The sequence below is a fragment of the Stegostoma tigrinum genome, chromosome 26 (assembly GCF_030684315.1).
Source record: "Stegostoma tigrinum isolate sSteTig4 chromosome 26, sSteTig4.hap1, whole genome shotgun sequence".
NCBI classification, from domain to species: Eukaryota; Metazoa; Chordata; class Chondrichthyes; order Orectolobiformes; family Stegostomatidae; genus Stegostoma; species Stegostoma tigrinum.
In genome coordinates this window covers 21,654,230-21,672,963 of record NC_081379.1, presented here as the reverse complement: position 1 = coordinate 21,672,963, position 18,734 = coordinate 21,654,230, and the positions used below count along the sequence as shown (strand labels likewise).

The 18,734-nt window shown below is 41.3% G+C and overlaps 1 protein-coding gene across 2 annotated transcripts in view; it reads left to right on the top strand.

Moving 5' to 3' along the window:
- Positions 1-18,734, top strand: part of LOC125464364 (ABC transporter B family member 1-like) — a 152,136-nt gene that overhangs the window by 106,519 nt on the left and 26,883 nt on the right. For both annotated transcript variants that reach the window (XM_048556692.2, XM_059655015.1), the window contains exon 18: positions 6,642-6,758. In XM_048556692.2, coding sequence (XP_048412649.1) covers positions 6,642-6,758 — 117 coding nt within the window. The remainder of the gene's footprint in view (positions 1-6,641; positions 6,759-18,734) is intronic.

The following is an 18,734-nucleotide window of genomic DNA, read 5'->3' as shown; positions in this document are numbered from 1 at the left end:
CGAAAATTATATGAATGTTTTAAGATCTTTGTTTACCCTGAGCTTTGAAAGCTTTCTTTTGCTCTGGAACCCACGTGAATAATTTAAAATGCTGATGAAGGCAATTGTAAGCATTTTGTCTCTTTCAAGACTCAGTTTAAAAAAAAACACCTATTGTTGCCTGTTTTCAGATCTCCACTTCCTGGAATAAAATTGAACAGCCTTTGTATTTCAGTTAGAGTCATAGAGTAATACAACATGGAAACAGGCCCTTCAGCCCAAACTGGTCCAGGCTGACCATGGTGCCCATTCAGTTCCAATCACCCACATTTGATGCATATACCTCTAAACTCTTCCCATCTATGTACCTATCCAAATGTTTTTTAAACTGTTACTGTTGTACCTGCCTCAACCCTCAACCGCTTTCTCTGTCAGCCCCTTCTATATGAGCACGAGTCTCTGCATGAAGAAGTTGCCCCTCAGGTCCTCCTTAAAATCTTTCCCCTCTGACCTTAAACTTATGGCCTCTAGTTTTCAAGTCCCCATCCCTGGGAAAAAAGACTGTATACATTCATCCTATCTATGCCCTTTATGATTTTAAACACCTCAATAAGGTCCTTGTTCTCCTTTATTCCTTGGAACTAGGTCCTGTCCTGGTCAACTTCTCATTGTAACTCAGGCTTATCAGTCCTGGCCACATCCTCATAAATCATCTTTGCACGCTTTCCAGTTTAACTATATCTTTACTGCTTAACTATGTCTTTCCTATAATGAGGTGACCAAAACTGTGCACAATACTCCATGTGGCCTCACCAATGACTTAACCAACTGTAACATAATGTCCCAACTCCTATACTCAATGCCTCGACTGATGAAGTCTGCCATGCTAAATGCTTTCTTCACCATCCTGTCTACCTGCGACACCACTTTCAACGAAAAATGTACTTGTACTCCTAAGTCCCTTTGTTCCACAATACTCCTCAAGATCTTACCGTTTACTCAGAAACACCCACTCCAACACAGTAAAACCACCTAGCTGCAGTATTGCTTCAGCTTATTTGCTTCGGAAACATTTGCCCATGTCTTTGTTATCTCCAGGCTCAACTATTTTACAGGATTGAAGTCCGACAGAGAACTAAAAGATTGTCAGGTGAGCTTTGATTTAAATATAACAGTAATGTTGAGTGTGTTTGCACATTGGTGTTTTTGAGTTTGAAAAGAAAAGTGAATTCCAAAAACCACGGACTAGACGCATATCGCCAAAATAGATAGATAAAAGGTTATAGAGATGTGAGATAACAAGGTGTAGAACTGGATGAACATAGCAGGCCAAGCAGCATCAGAGGAGCAGGAAAGCTGACGTTTTGGGCCTAGATCCTACTATCTCTGTTATAGAGAAGTGGTGGAATGCGGTCCACTCGTGCGAAGGGGTGCAATGGTATCAGAAGCTAAAGATAATAAAATGTCTGTTTATTACAGAAACAAAAGATTTCCCTTGTGTTCTGTGCCTGAGTAAAATGGCATGAGAAGAACCATCGCAGAAGACGGTGTCATTGCTCACGTCTTAAATGTGCAGTAGTGTTTCAAGAGTTGTAGGGAATGGAAGTTTTGGCTTGAAATAAGAAATGTGTTCACAATGAAGGAGCTGTGGTTCTGGTTAGAGGGAGCTATCTATGTCAGAAATAATTGAAGGAAGATAAGGGGTAGAACTTAATACGTACAAGTTAGTGCCTGCTGATTAGACTTCTCAATCTTGAAAAAATTGTCTTTGAAGAACTCAGCATGGGCTTTATGTTTGAAGACAAAATTTGAACAAGCTGTGATGAGTACAAATGGAATATTAATGATGTCAGTTGAAATTTAAATTTTATTTTTTTTAAAAGGAATCTCAAGCAATACTTGGAAAATATGTCTGAGCCACTCATTGCTCAGAACAGTTTGTGTTTATTTTGTAAACAAAGAAAAGTCTTCACAAAAAATTTCCAGTGAACCTCTCAAGATATTGAGATTTCCATCAAGATGTCCTTGCAAGAAAATGTATGATTAATATAAAAATAAACTAGTTAGTCTGAAAAATACCAAAAATATGTATTGCAATGCCAGTGGAGATCTATGGAAAACTTAAAGCTCTTTCAATTGATGGAACTTAAAGGTTTCAAAGTGCTATTCATTTAAAAGGTACAAAGAAAGAAAGTATTTCATCACCACATTGTCGACAGTTAACCATTAGCTTGTCAGCAAAGATGTGTTACCCATTGCCGAGGAATGAAAGGAGGCATCTTATTTGACAGGCAGACTTCTAACCCTGTCTATCCTCTTGATCCCCAGGAATACCCATTCCAACGCAGTAAAATCATCCAGCTCCAACACTGCTTTAGCTTATCGGTTGCTGAAACCCTCATCTATGCCTTTATTATCTCCAGCCTCAACTATTTCATTGGATTGAGGCCCTACAGAGAATAATTGGTATCACTAAATATGTTTGTGATAATGGGAACTTCAGATGCTGGATAATCCAAGATAATAAAATGTGAGGCTGGATGAACACAGCAGGCCCAGCAGCATCTCAGGAGCACAAAAGCTGACGTTTCGGGCCTAGACCCTTCATCAGAGGCCTCTGATGAAGGGTCTAGGCCTGAAACGTCAGCTTTTGTGCTCCTGAGATGCTGCTGGGCCTGCTGTGTTCATCCAGCCTCACATTTTATTATCTCACTAAATATGTTGTAAGGTTATAATTAATTTAGAGCCTGTTCCTGCTATGTTAATCATTTTAGATGAGCAGTATTCTAAATTGAATGTGTCTTTTCTGTTTTCATACCTTTCATCCCCGGTTCTTTAACAACCCATCATATCTTAGTCTTTGAAGTGCTTGAATCTGAAATTTCCATCTTTCATTTCACAGCCTTTCAATTATGTTTTTGCAAATAGTAATGGGCCGGGTTTCCTGAGGACAGGTACGGCCCTACAGATTGCTACTCCAGTCTTTTTTAACAAAAGAAGGTAACTCCAATTGGAGGAGTGACCACTCAAAACTCTAAGAGGTTCCCTCAGGGGTGTCTGTGGCATGTGGCTTTTGGGACTGTGTGAGGTATGTATAGGGTCTGTTGAATAGTTCCTCAGCAGTGAGGCTATGTATTTAATAATTCAACTTTCCCTGAGTAACTATTTTAGTTAATTTATTTAAGAACCCTCCAAATACTCTGATTCAAATCTTTTGGTGGGTCCCAAAGAATTGACCAGTGGAAATTTCAATTTCCTGGGTAGTTCCTTCATAATACGCTGCTGTGAGAATTCCATAGGATCCCCATGTGCAATTCCCACCTATGTTGGAATCTGTTTGGCCAGCAGAAGATCCAATCAATGTTTCACCTTCTGCATGTCCAATGCCTTTTACATTTAATCCTGTATTGATATTCCTTTATTTTAGATTACTTAACCACTGGAGGCAGTCTGGTTCTATCTACTTTATTTTATCCCTCCATAATTTTGAATGCTTCTACAGAATTGCCTCATAATCTTTAGTAATGACAAAAAAACCTAACATTTCAGCATGCAACATTTTTTTTAAAACACAACATATTTTATCGTGCTGTACTTGGAAATAGGTCAGTGTTCATCATTTTGTAATTATTGTCCATTCAGTTTTGGATAATGACCTCAAAATCATTTTTTTGCCTTCATCATCGCATGTACAGCATTCTGTCTTTATCCTTCCAGTGATCATCTATTTTGCCTTTTAGATTCCAGACAAAATGAATAGCAAATGGAAACCATGTGTTGTTTAAGTACCTACTAGTTAAAAGCAAAACATGTCCATTGTTATTAAATGAATACCAGACGATTTGAATCAAACCACGTTGAACATTCAAACTGCTGACCGACAGGCTAAGTCAAACAAAGAAAATTAAGTATAGTTTTTTTTATGTTTACTATACTTGTATGATTTGTAACTATGTTGACTCATCTTTGAATTCCTTTGCTGAATTTTATCAAAATAGAAAATGTTGCTACAGTGGTAGTTTGGTAGCACCGAAACACAACTTGATGAGTCTTTGCCTCAAGTACTGTAGATCAAAGTGATATTTCAGTTTAGGTTGTGATTTTATGGTGAGATACAGGCAAGGAAAAAAATTGAGAATTTAATGTTTTTAGAAAGGAGTAAACTCCCGATAACCCACTCATGCTATTCAACCTAGCTGAGCTGGAACTTATTTTAAGATTGCAAGCATCTTGATTTCAGATTGACTCTGGGTCCTTCTTAATTCATATGACTCAGTCATTTAACCTTGAGAAACACTAAGGAATTGTGAGTGGAGTGTTTTCCATGCCCACAATACTTGATATTCATTAACATTGCAGTTATGTATGTAATCAAAGTTATACTTTTTGCTTATGGTACATATTCAGGAATGTACTTCAATATTTTGGTTGCAATTTTGAGTGGATGGAATGATTTATGTTCGTTTCAATTTAGAATGCAGGGTAATGTTTCTTTTAAAATCAGTAAACTTCACTCTGACTTGTAATAGTACATATAGGTAGCATTATAGTCGGAGTTTTCAGTCGTAGTGTCACATTTGTCCAACAAATTCACCCATGCTTAAATGTGACACATGCATTAAATGCGTTAATTATAACCATCAGCCACTATTGATTGTCATAAAAATCTGTCCATTCACTAAGATAACAAGGTGTGGAGCTGGATAAACACAACAGGCCAAGCAGCATCTTAGGAGCAGGAAAGCTGAAGTTTTGTGCCTAGACCCTTTTGAAGGGTCTAGGGCCGAAACGTCAACTTTTGTGCTCCTAAGATGCTGCTTGGCCTGCTGTGTTCATCCAGGTCCACACCTTATTACCTCAGATTCACCAGCATCTGCAGTTCCTATTATCTCTGTCCATTCACCAATGTCCTTGAGGGAACAAAATCAGCCATCTTTCCCTGGTCTGACCTGTATGTGACTCCAGACTCACTACAATGTGGATGACTGTCTTAACTGCCCTCATGGGCAATTGGGATAGACAGTACGCCCTTGTCTCATGAATAAATGAAAATGACCTGCAAAAATTCAAAGTGGTGAATCATGCATCCTCTGAAATCTATCTAATGCTGAACATTCTTCATATAGTGCGACCTACTCTCCTGCCTGTCCAACATCTTAGTACACACTTAACCAACAAACTCTCACCCGGAGGATAAAGGGAACATTGGAAATTTGATCAATGAAACTTTATGATCTCAAATGAAGACGGCATTCACACCATAGCCATGAAAAGGAAGACTAGAATAATCAAGTCCTCTTCCCAATCTCCATCTCTGTTACCACCACCACTACCCCCAATTCTCCTACTTGATGAGTGCAGTGCTTGAGACTGGAAAGATCCATATGCCAACACAAGCTGCAAAAAGAATGATATCTTGCCCTCATTATGTGGACAGGATACTTCAGGTTGCTTTGGCTGTAATCCGGGGTACAGATTGTCTGAAAATTATGTTCTTGTATCACATTTAAGGAACTTGGCAGAAAATAAACAGATATCATGTACTCTAAAAGATTAGACAGGATTAAAGGTGGGGAGTTGTCAACCTTAAATATTCATATTCGAAGTATTTGCCATTTATATGGAGTATTGTAGTTTCAATTGTTGATTTGTGATAAGTTGGCAACAGCGAGCAGGAAATGAATGTCAATTTGGCAGTGGCCTTGGCAACCTCAACTTCAGAGGGTAAAATGCACTAATTGGTGTTCTTATTGCTTATCAGTTTGCACTTTTATATTGTCTTTTAATACAATTAAATATGTTAAGGGTCTACGTTTATGAAAAAGAAAGACATGCATTTATTGAATGAACCATGATGTCCCAAAGTTCTGCTATGCAGCCATTTTAAAATGCAGTTACTGTTATAGTCTTTATGTATTGACCAGGACTGGAAGTGTTAGGACAAGAAGAACATATCTTTATAGAAGCAACATTAAAATAACTAATGACTCTGTGAAACATGGAGATGCACGGGGTGACTGGGTGGATGGAAGGTTATGAGTGAGTGAAGAGACATGCAAGAGACAAGAATCTGAGAGCTGAAAGTTAACTGCTAGGATATAAAATAGAAGGAGGTTACAAGAATGGGATATAACATGGTCATGAACAGATTATACATTTGAGGACTCTACAACCAATGGGGATGATTAAGGAGGACGTAATGTTTTTAGTGTTACTTAGTGCAAAGCAGGATATGTGTGGTCAAATGTAACTTCTGGAAGCTTGGGAGATCATTTGAGAAGTAGCTCATTATTTGGAAGTCACTGTTTTATGGGTACTGGATGTAGATCATAACACGGTTGTGATGCCCCTAGAAGGCAGGAAATTGGAATAGAAGATAACTGATTGTTAGTGAGATTGCAGTTGTGTATACAGCACATAAAGCCTGTTCCTATATTGCCAACACCCCCTTTCATGCTGAGAGTTCCATGTTTCTCTGTACACTTGAAACAAAAGTTCAACATCAGGAAAAGTTTCCAAGAACCTCCATTCAATGCAACTTAAAAGGACATTCATTTATATGTGTACTGTTGCTTTTCTGTCCTGTTTCTTTGCCATTGTTATTGTAGTTTGAAGAGTACCTATCAGCAGTAATGGTTGTCTCGTATCTTCATACCCCATAGAATGGCTATGACACAATTGTAGGAGAGCGTGGCATCAGCCTTTCGGGAGGCCAAAAGCAGAGGATTGCTATTGCCAGAGCTCTTGTTATGGACCCTGTGTTGCTGCTACTCGATGAGGTCAGTTTGATGTCTGGCATTTATTATCATAAAAACCAAAAGAACTGCGGATGCTATAAATCAGAAACAAAAACAGAAGTTTCTGGAAAAGCTCGACAGATCTGGCAGCACCTGTGAAGGAAAAATCAAAGTTAACGTTTCATGTCTGCTAACCCATCCTCAGAACTGCACTTGTTTTCACACCTGCCTTGGAATAGCTTTCTCCTTTGGATTCGTTCACAGTCGAAATTCAAAGTGGTAATATACTACATGATCCCAATGTAATGCTATTGCTGAACTCTTTCTACTGGGTGCCATGTTCTGAGATAACATTTTAAGCTTTTGCTCTGCTTTTATTTTAGCTCAAGTTTAGGAAAACTTCACCAATTTCTACTTCAGTCATTGTTGGAGCTCTGTGGTTGCCCAACATGATAACTGTAAGTGGCAATGAATGCTTTGAGGGTTATTAACCATGTTTCAATACTCAATCATTCAGAGAATTCAGCAACAACAAGATATTAACCAATGCTCCCATTCCAAATAATGTTAAAATGTAAGAGAGCCCAGTATGTATTACTAATGATTCCTACAGCCACTACAGTTCCTGCAAACATGAGCAACTTGTCTAAATTCTCCAGTATTTTGTTCAAGTTTTTGCGAATGAATTCCATGGTAATGAGCTTTGCACAGCAGTAGTCAGATTGTTCATACTTGGCTGCCACAGCATCATCCCTTTCACCAAGATAGATCAGTTTTGCTTTGACTTTTGAGGATGTGGCTTGTACAGGCAACAATACAGGGACCTTGAGAGTCTTTTTTTTAAATCGTCCATTGTAGTGGATATAGTTGCATTTTCTTAAACAGGGAGGTTGTCACAGGAAACCCAGGTTTTGGATGGCTTTTCACTAAACGATGAATTTCTGCCACTGTCTCGGTGTCCATGAAAAAAGTACAAGAGTACAAGCACAGTATAGGTTTGTTTGTGCTATTCTCATATAGTCCAGCACTTTCAGTGCTCACAAATTACCATAATGCAACCTGTGACAAAGAGGCCTGGTTTAGATATTCAGGAAATATTCAGCGCAAGGCAGAAATCAAACTTCTGTTGTGTTTACTTTAGTGATGGAAAGGGATAGGTGTACACCACTGGGCAAGAGTTATAGCTGGGGGTAAAGGCAATTACCATGAGATTAGGCAAGATTTAGGGAGCATAGGATGGGGATGGAAACTGCAGGGGATGGGCACATGAGAAATGTGGGGCCTATTCAAGGAAAAGCTCCTGTGTGTCCTAGATAAGTATGTACCTGTCAGGCAGGGAGGAAGCTGTAGAGCACGGGAGCTGTGGTTTACCAAGGAAGTGGAATCTCTGGTCAAGAGGAAAAAGAAGGCTTATGTTAAGATGAGATGTGAAGGCTCAGTTAGGGCGCTTGAGGGCTACGAGGTAGCCAGGAAAGACCTAAAGAGAGAGCCTAGAAGAGCCAGGAGGAGACATGAGAAGTTGTTGGCGGATAGGATCAGGGTAAACCCTAAGGCTTTCTATCGGTATTTAAGGAATAAAAGAATGACGAGAGTAAGATTAGGACCGATCAAAGATAGTAGTGGGAAGTTGTGTGTGGAGTCAGATGAGATAGGGGAAGCATTAAATGAATATTTTTCGACAGTATTCACTCCAGAAAACAACAATGTTGTTGAAGAGAATACTGAGATACAGGCTACAAGACTAGGTGGGATTGAGGTTCACAAGGAAGAGGTATTAGAAATCCTACAGAGGGTGAAGATAGATAAGTCCCCTGGGCCCGATGGGATTTATCCTTGGGTCCACTGGGAAGCCAGGGAGGAGATTGCCGAGCCTTTGGCATTGATCTTTAACTCATCATTGTCTACAGGAATAGTGCCAGACGACTGGAGGATAGCAAATGTGGTTCCCCTGTTCAAGAAGGGGAGTAGAGACAACCCTGGTAATTATAGACCAGTGAGCCTTACCTCAGTTGTTGGTAAAGTGTTAGAAAAGGTTATAAGGGATAGGATTTATAATCATCTAGAAAAGAATAAATTGATTAGGGATACTCAGCACGGTTTTGTGAACGGAAGGTCGTGCCTCACAAACCTTATTGAGTTCTTTGAGAAGGTGACCAAACAGGTAGATGAGAGTAAATCGGTTGATGTGGTGTATATGGATTTCAGCAAAGCGTTTGATAAGGTTCCCCACCGTAGGCAGTTGTACAAAATGCAGAGGAATGGGATTGTGGGAGATACAGCAGTTTGGATCAGAAATTGGCTTGCTGAAAGAAGACGGAGGGTGGTAGTTGATGGGAAATGTTCATCCTGGAGATCAGTTATGAGTGGTGTACCGCAAGGGTCGGTGTTGGGTCCACTGCTGTTTGTCATTTTTATAAATGACCTGGATGAGGGCGTAGAAGGATGGGTTAGTAAATTTGCAGACGACACTAAGGCCGGTGGAGTTGTGGATAGTGACAAAGGATGCTGTAGGTTACAGAGAGACATAGATAAGCTGCAGAGCTGGGCTGAGAGGTGACGAATGGAGTTTAATGCGGACAAGTGTGAGGTGATGCACTTTGGTAGGAGTAACCGGAAGGCAAAATACTGGGCCAATGGTAAGATTCTTGGTAGTGTAGATGAGCAGAGAGATCTCGGTGTCAATGTACACAGATCCTTGAAAGTTGCCACCCAGGTTGACAGGGCTGTTAAGAAGGCATACAGTGTTTTAGCTTTTATTAATAGAGGGATCGAGTTCCGGAACCAAGAGGTTATGCTGCAGCTGTAGAAAACTCTGGTGTGGCCGCATTTGGAGTATTGTGTACAGTTCTGGTCACTGCATTATGAGAAGGATGTGGAAGCTTTGGAAAGGGTGCAGAGGAGATTTACTAGAATGTTGCCTGGTATGGAGGGAAGGTCTTATGAGGAAAGGCTGAGGGACTTGAGGCTGTTCTTGTTAGAGAGAAGAAGGTTGTGAAGTGACTTAATTGAGACATATAAAAGGTTAGATAGGGTGGATAGGGAGAGCCTTTTTCCTAGGATGGTGACAGCGAGCACGCGGGGGCATAGCTTTAAATTGAGGGGTGAAAGATATAGGACAAATGCCAGAGGTAGTTTCTTTACTCAGAGTAGTAAGGGAATGGAATGCTTTGCCTGCAATGGTAGTAGATTTGCCAACTTTAGGTACATTTAAGTCGTCATTGGATAAGCATATGGACGTACATGTAATAGTGTAGGTTAGATGGGCTTGAGATCGGTATGACAGGTCGGCACAACATCGAGGGCCGAAGGGCCTGTACTGTGCTGTAATGTTCTATGTTCTCAAGAAAAGTCTTTCTTTAAAATGCTGGATAGCTTGAAAAGACCAGTGCACACTTGGGTAAAATGTAAGTAAGAATAGCAAACACACTGAATTACGTTTATCAGTGTAGGTAACTGCAGATCAAGATAGTGATAAAGTCTACACTTGATGCTAACTGTCTCCAATTAAAATCTCTGACTTTGAACCTGACCTTTGTTTCGTTCATTCTTCCAATTCTGACATTCTCCAAGACACTTACACTTTTGAATGCATGTTGTCTGAATATTCTTACTGGAGACTGGAGAAGATGATATTGGATTCAAACTTACAGTATTTTAAAAGAAGTAGAATTGTACTAATTTTCAGAACTGAAGTTATTTTGGGCAAGTTATAATGGGAACTACAGATGCTGGAGAATCCAAGATAACAAAGTGTGGAGCTGGATGAACACAGCAGGCCAAGCAGCATCTCAGGAGCACAAAAGCTGACGTTTCGGGCCTAGACCCTTCATCAGAGAGGGGGATGGGGAGGGGGTTCTGGAATAAATCGGGAGAGAGGGGGAGGCGGATCGAAGATGGAGAGAAAAGAAGATAGGTAGGGAGGGGATAGGTCAGTCCAGGGAAGATGGACAGGGCAAGGAGGCAGGATGAGGTTAGTAGGTAGGAAATGGAGGTCCGGCTTGAGGTGGGAGGAAGGGATGGGTGAGAGGAAGAACAGGTTAGGGAGGTGGAGACAGGCGGGCCTTGTTTTGGGATGCAGTGGGGGGAGGGGATGAACTGGGCTGGTTTTGGGATGCAGTGGGGGTAAGGGGAGATTTTGAAGCTTGTGAAGTCCACATTGATACCATTGGGCTGCAGGGTTCCCAACCGCACCTCCCAGTCGCGAACCATTTCAACTCCCCCCTCCCATTCCTCAGACAACATGTCCATCATGGGCCTCCTGCAGTGCCACAATGATGCCACCTGAAGGTTGCAAGAACAGCAATTCATATTCCGCTTGGGAACCCTGCAGCCCAATGGTATCAGTGTGGACTTCACAAGCTTCAAAATCTCCCCTTACCCTCACTGCATCCCAAAACCAGCCCAGTTCTTCCCCTCCCCCCAGTGCATCACAAAACCAGCCCAGTGTGTCTCTGCCTCCCTAACCTGTTCTTCCTCTCACCCATCCCTTCCTCCCACCTCAAGCCGCACCTCCATTTCCTACCTACTAACCTCATCCCACCTCCTTGCCCTGTCTGTCTTCCCTGGACTGACCTATCCCCTCCCTACCTCCCCACCTATACTCTCCTCTCCACCTATCTTCTTTACTCTCCATCTTCGGTCCGCCTCCCCCTCTCTCCCTATTTATTCCAGTTCCCTCTCCCCATCCCCCTCTCTGATGAAGGGTCTAGGCCCGAAACGTCAGCTTTTGTGCTCCTGAGATGCTGCTTGGCCTGCTGTGTTCATCCAGCTTCACACTTTATTTTGAGCAAATTTGTTTTAGAACAGCCTTTTGAAAATAAATCCATAAATCCTAGTACTGAATGGTTAGCAGTGTAAAAACATGGTTAGCAAGCCTTCAAAGTATTCATCGTCTCTTCCAGTTATCATCTTCGGCGATCACAAACTTTAACAATCTTTTTTTAAATTAATCTATTTTCATTAATCAACCTGCTCAGATGTTGTTACATCTGGAGATGGGACTTGAATCCAGGCCTCCCAGTCCAGGGGTAGATTTGGTAACACCGTGTTATACGAACGACCATCTAACAGTTTTTTTTAAAATTAGCCTTTTATCTTTCTAATCAATCTGTTCAAGATGTTATTACACACCTCTAAAGCAGGGACCTGAACCTAAGCCCCTTCGTCCAGGGATAGGGACACTCCCACTGCACCACAATTCTTCTAACAATCGTTGACTTGATCTGATTCTACCAATGAACTTACAAGTAATTTTACTTGATTGGTTTTCGTGTAGTGTTGTTTAGTACCATGTGTTTCACCCTGATGCATTTGTTCTCAGGGCAGTTACTCAAAGGAGTCAAAATGTAAATGTTTCTGGTGGGTATTTCAATGAAAAAGTCAAATAAGCTTCCAGCTGTTAAAAGCTAAAAATTGGGTGAATTTGTACCTCATAGCTGACTGCTGTAAAAGACAAGATTTTAATCCAATTTTTGGGGTCACAGACCACCTGTACCGTTAAGAGTAGAGCTTCATCAGTCAGTGTTGGTCATCAGTAACCTGAAAATAAATTTGACTTAAACTTACATCTATAATCAGTTATAATGTCTATTAAATATAAAGATTTTTAATATGGAATTATACTATTATGGTTGCCATTTTCACGTATGTGAAGGAATTCGATTGACGGGTATGTTACATTACATTATACAGTAAGTTGTTTTCCTTTAAATCATCAAAGCACAGTTTGGTGAAGCAACAGAATTGACAGTGTGATATTTCTTTTGTGATGTTTCATAGGGAAGATGTAATACAGATGGTGGAGGCATTTTGTCTGCCCACCTCTGCCAAAAATTGTATCAGTGATAATGGGAACTGCAATTGACTAACTTTTCACGAAAAATCTCCCCTACAGCGTGATATTCCTGTAGGTGAATTAAACAAGCAGAAAGTGGACCCATGTCTGTCATTGGAGGCAAGTTGCATCCTTGGGTTGCTGAACTATTAAATTAGCTGGTAGCTCATAAAGTTTACTGCTGCCAGGACTTCAAGCATCCCCGCAAAAAAAGCTCAGTGGCATCTCAACCTAACTAAGTCCCAGAGGTTTTCAAAAGAGAGGGATTAGATGCCTTGGCAAGCAGTTTGGGGCTTTAGGTTTTGGAGGTCAAGTAAGAAGGCACAAAGGGATGATGGGACCATGTTCAAGGATGTTGGAGGAGAGGCCACTGATGCTCTCAAGGTACCATTAAAACTGCTCTAGAAGAGCCCCTCCCCAATGGAAGTGGGTTGAGGCCCTTAATATCCGTATAATCAGTCAGCTAAGGGCAACAATAAGCCTAAGGGTGGCTCAGCTAGTGAGCGCCTCATCCCATGCCCTCATTTAAAGAGGACTGGGTGGGGAATGTATGGGAATATGGTGGGCTACTCGCCTTTGTATTTTGCATACCCCTCACCAATAGTGTGTCCTGCTAGAAGCCATAAAATACAGCCCCAAAGGAAGGATTGCGGCATGATATTGAACAGTGAGAAGAGATAATTGTGTTTCTAGCTCCTTAGTCTGTGCCTGTATTCATCCTACCAAATTGCATAACCTCACTTTCCAACATTCTATTCCATGTGCCATTTCTTTGCTCTAACCTGTCCGAGTCATTTTGCAACCTCTGGACTTCTTCAACAACGCCTGTCCCTCCACCTACCTTTGTGTCTCCTGCAAACTTTGCAACAATGCCCTCGGTTCCTTTGTCCAGATTGTTAATGTATGACGTGAATAGTCGTGGTCTTACCACGTATCCCTTGCAGAACTCTACTAGCCACTAGCAGCCATCCTGAGAAAGATCACTTTATCTCCACTCTCTGCCTTCTGCCAGTCAGCCAATCCTCTATCCATGTCAGTACCTTGCCCCTAATATCAGGGACTTTTATCTTACCTAGCAGTCTCGTGATTGACACCTTTTCAAAGATATCCTGGAAATTCAAATGGGTCATGTGCACTGGTTCTCCTTTGCCTAATTTGCGCATTACCTTCTCAAAGAACTCTGACACATTTGCCAGGCATGACCTCCCCTCAATAAAGCTGTGCTGACTCAGTCCTATTTACCAGACAGTTACAAGTACTCTGCAATCTCATGCTTATTAATGGATTCTAAAATCTTATCAGCAATCAAGATAAAGCTACCCAACTGTAATTTCCTGTCTTTTGCCTCCCTTCCTTCCTCCAACAGGGGTTGTTAGATTAGCCATTTTCCAGTCCTCTGAGGACCCTCCCTGACTCCAATGAGCCCTCAAGATCATCACCGATGACAATCTCCTCAGCTATCCCCTTCATTAACTTGGGGTGTAATCCACCCAGCCTGGGTGATTTATCCACCTTTTGGACCTTTCAGCTTCCCCAGCGTCAGGTTCTTAGTGATGGTCACTACACTCGCTTCTGCCCCGATGCGCTCTCAGTATGTTTTGGTATGTTCCTGATTTCTTCTGTTGTGATGACTGAGTTCCTCCTCTCTTTCTTTATACCCCATTACTACTTCTCTAGCTTCATTTGCCAGCAGTCCAATGCCCACTGTTGCCCTCTTACTTTTTAATATATCTTAAAAAAAAGCCTTGCACTCTTCTTTTGTATTACTAGCTAGCTTACCTTGTATTTCTTCATCTCCCCCTTTATTCCTCCTTTAGTTCTCCTCTGCTGTTTTTTTGATGGCTTCCCAATCCTTTCATTTCCCATTGGTCTTCATCGTGTTGTATGTTTTCTTTTTATTCTTTCATGCTGTCCCTGATCCCTTTGCAGCCACGTATTGTGATATCCATATCATACCCAGAAAATTCAATCTGGACTACGAGCTCATTCATCTTCCTTTGTATATTTTCACATAGGTGTACAACACCCTCCATCAACGTTGACTGACCACCTACCCCTTACCTATTGTGCCTGAACTTTGAATTCTAACTCTTTACGTACTCTCTGTCCCATTACTTTTTCTGGAAGCTTCAAAACCTGTCCTGACCCCTCCTCTCCTTTAACTTTTTCGTAGTTTTCTGTGCAACTGAACCAACCCCAACTACCCAACTTCCCTTTTCCTTTGTTTAAAATTTTAATAATTTTAGAGCATGTAGGCTATTCCCACTCTAAAAATTTCAATCTATTCTCAGGTGACCAAGAAGTTCATGTATCTTTTGCAACACTTCTTCAACCCAATTTGATATTATGATTTAATATAGTTACATTATAACAAATATGGTTTGATTTCTGTGTGTCGTTAAACCTAGGTGACAGGAATACCTGTTCCCCATCTTTTGTATCCCATCACTTGAGTACAGTTGGGTGGGTGCCAGAGCATTACTACAAATTAGAAACTGCCTCACAATACCATTTAGTTTTACAGTGAATATAATCCTTGCTATTTTCCCTTCAGACTATGGTTAAACAATGTGAACCTGTCCACAACATGTCTTCCATCAACGCATTAGACATTGGATTTAGCATACCTGAATATGTCATGGAATTTGTTATGCTGCAATTTATAAAGCCTAAAAAAATTTAGGATCTGATTGATTTAGTATAATTGGAGTTGTGAAAAACTGCACTAAGTTTAATGCAGTCTAGTTGGAAAATCAACTAATTAACCAATAAACAAATATTCCTCTGATGTATTGTCACCTTCAAAATTGCCAGCATGTAGGCACCTGCCACATCCGTTCCTCACCAGGAGTCTCTTAGGCTGTCCACCTCTTCCTAGAGCAAAGGCCTGAACTGTCTCCTCTGCTTGGCCAGACTTATTGTCACCCTCAACAACTTCTCTTTTAATTGCTAGCATTTCCTTCAGGTCAGAGGGGTGCCCATGGGTACCCGCATGGGCCCCAGTTATGTATGTCTCTTTGTGGGGTATGTGGAACATTACTTGTTCTAGCCCCCACCCACAACTGTTACTCCAGTTTATTGTTGGTATCATCGGTGCTGCTTCCCTGTTCATCCAGAATTGGAAAAGTTCATAAATTTTGCTCCCAGTTTTCACCCTGTCTTCATTTCACCAGGTCTATCTCTGACTTCTCCCTTCACTTATTCAACATCTGTTTCCATTTCCGGGGATAAATTGGCCACTAATATTCACTATAAACCCACCAACTGCTACAGCTGCCTAGACTACATATCCTCGCACTCTGCTTCCTGTAAAGACTCCATGCCATTCTCTCACATCCCATTGCATATGTTCAGATAGGCAACCTTCGACAAGGGAGCCTCAGAAATGTCAATCATCTTCCTCAGCCAAGGATTCCCCAGCGCTGTTGTCGACTGGGCCCTCAATTAGGTCTGCACTTCTGCCCTTACACCCTCTCTTCCTTCCCACAACAAGGGTTTCCCTTGTCCGTACCTACCATCCCACCAGCATCCCCATCCAGAAGATCATCTGACACCATTTCCACCACTTCCACAGAGATGCCACCACCAGACACATATTCCCCTCCCCTCCCTTGTCTGTCTTCCGCAGGGACCGTTCCCTCTGGTACGCACTGATAAACTCTTTCTTCACCCCCAACACCACCTCTTCTCTCTCTCTCCCCCCCCCCCCCCCCCCCCCCACCACATGGCTCCACAGTACCTTCCCCTGCAACTGGCAAAGGTGTAACACCTGCCCATTTACCTCTTCCCTGCCCAATATCCAAGGGTCCAAACATGTCTTCCAGGTGAAGCAACAGTTCACCTGCACTTCCCAGAATCTAGTCTACTGCATTCACTGCTCAGAACGTGGTCTCCTCTGCATTGGAGAAATGAAGCATAGACTGGATGACCGCTTTGCAGAACATCTACGCTCTTCTTGCAAAGAAGACCTTGAGCTTCCAGTTCCTGCTACTTCAAAACAGCATCCTGTTCCTTAGCCAACATCTGTCTTAGGCTTGCTGCAGTGTTCCCAGTGAAGCTTAACGTAAGGTGGAAGAACAACACCTCAGTTTCCATTTGGGGACCCTGCAACCCTTTGGACTCGATACGAAGTGCAATAATTTTAGGGTCTAAGCTGTCCCATGTCCTAGCCCCCTACCCCACATACCAGGCCTTGTTAACACATTGTCTGCCATTACGCACTACCTATTGTTAGTGACTAACAGCCCCCATTAACAACTAGTCACCCTCCTAGGCAGTTCATTATCAACTCCTTTGTCAGTCCAACTGCTCTTCTCTCTCTTTCGACTCTATCCCCACCTATTGTTTACTGTCCAATGCCTCCCCCTTCTGCATATAAACTAATGTTTTTAATGTTAAACTAATGTAGCTACCATCAGTTCTGAGGAAGGGTCACCAGACCCGAAATGTTAACTCTGATTTATTCTTCGCAGATGCTACCTGACCTGCTGAGCTTTTCCAGCAACTTCTGTTTTGTTTCCAATGAAGAAGTTGGTTTTATTGTTGCCATGATAAAGTTGCCGTAAGATTGCATGATCTGTTTTAATTCAAATCAATTAATCATTCCTAATTACCTTCTAATCTATGTGGCGTTCTTGTATTGTGCAAGTTGGTGTTGATGTCTAGTGTTGCTGTTTTGTGATCATTCGGTGTATGTATATTTTTTAAAAAGTACATCACTCGAAGATCGCAATCATTGAAATACATTTGGGTAAGTAATTCAATGTAGGATTAGTAGTATCATTGACGCTAGTTTGGTTTTGTTTAAATTTTTTTGAAACTTGATTCAACAAAGAGACCTGGAGGCACAGGTACACACTTCCTTGAAAGTGGAAATGCAGGTAGATAGGTTGGTGAAGCAGGTGTTTGGCAAGCTTGCCTTCATTAATCAGAACATTGAATATAGGAGTTGGGATGTCATGTTGCAGTTGTACATACATTGTACTCCAAAAGTGGCCTATTCAGCATACAATTCTGGTTGCTCTTCAATGGAAAGGAACTTGTTAAAACTTGAGTGGATGCAGAAAAAGTTTAGAAGGATATTGCCAAGACTGGAGGGTTTGAGTAATAGAGAGAGGCTGAATAGGCCGGAGAATTTTTCCCTGGAGCACCAGAGGCCGGGAGGTGAGCTTTATAGAGGTTTATAAAATCATGAGGTGCTTGGATAGAGTGGAGGAGTCCAAAACTAGATGGCATAAATTTAGGTTAGAGGGGAAAGATTTAAAAAGGACAGGAGGGGTAACTTTTCCACACAGGGTAGTGCATGTATGGAATGAGCTATATGAGGAAGTGGTGGAAGTGGGTACAGTTACAGCATGCAGCGGTTCAAGAAGGCCACTCACCACCACCTTCTCAAGGGCAACTCTGGCAATAAATGCTGGTCAGCCAGTTACGCCCACATCCCACAAAAATGAATTAAAAATAAAATAATTCATTTCAACAAAATGTACATTTTATTTCTTGCAGATTGGTATTAACAGATATTGACTACTAATTAACATCAACATTTAGAATGAAATATTCAGATATTTAAACAATAACGATTCAAAGTTAATGTGCTATATTTCTTCTAGAGCCCATTTTAAATCTACACCCTGTGTAAAATAGTGAAAAAGATAATATTTAAGAAAATCATATATTCTGCAAAGCAAATACAAGGGTACTGAGATTTGAATAATAACTTAATGAAGTTGTTCCTTTTTTTTAAATCAAATTAGTAATTTATTTGTATAAAGAACATTAGAACATTACAGCGCAGTACAGGCCCTTCGGCCCTTGATGTTGCATCGACCTGTGAAACCAATCTGAAGCCCATCTAACCTACAATATTCCATTATCATCCATATGTTTATCCAATGACCATTTAAATGCCCTTAAAGTTGGCGAGTCTACTACTGTTGCAGGCAGGGCATTCCACACCCTTACTACTCTCTGAGTAAAGAACCTACCTCTGACATCTGTCCTATATCTATCACCCCTCAATTTAAAGCTATGTCCCCTTGTGCTAGCCATCACCATCCGAGGAAAAATGCTCTCACTGTCCACGCTATCTAATCCTCTGATCATCTTGTATGTCTCTATTAAGTCAACTCTTAACCTCCTTCTTTCTAATGAAGACAGCCTTAAGTCCCTCAGCATTTCCTCAT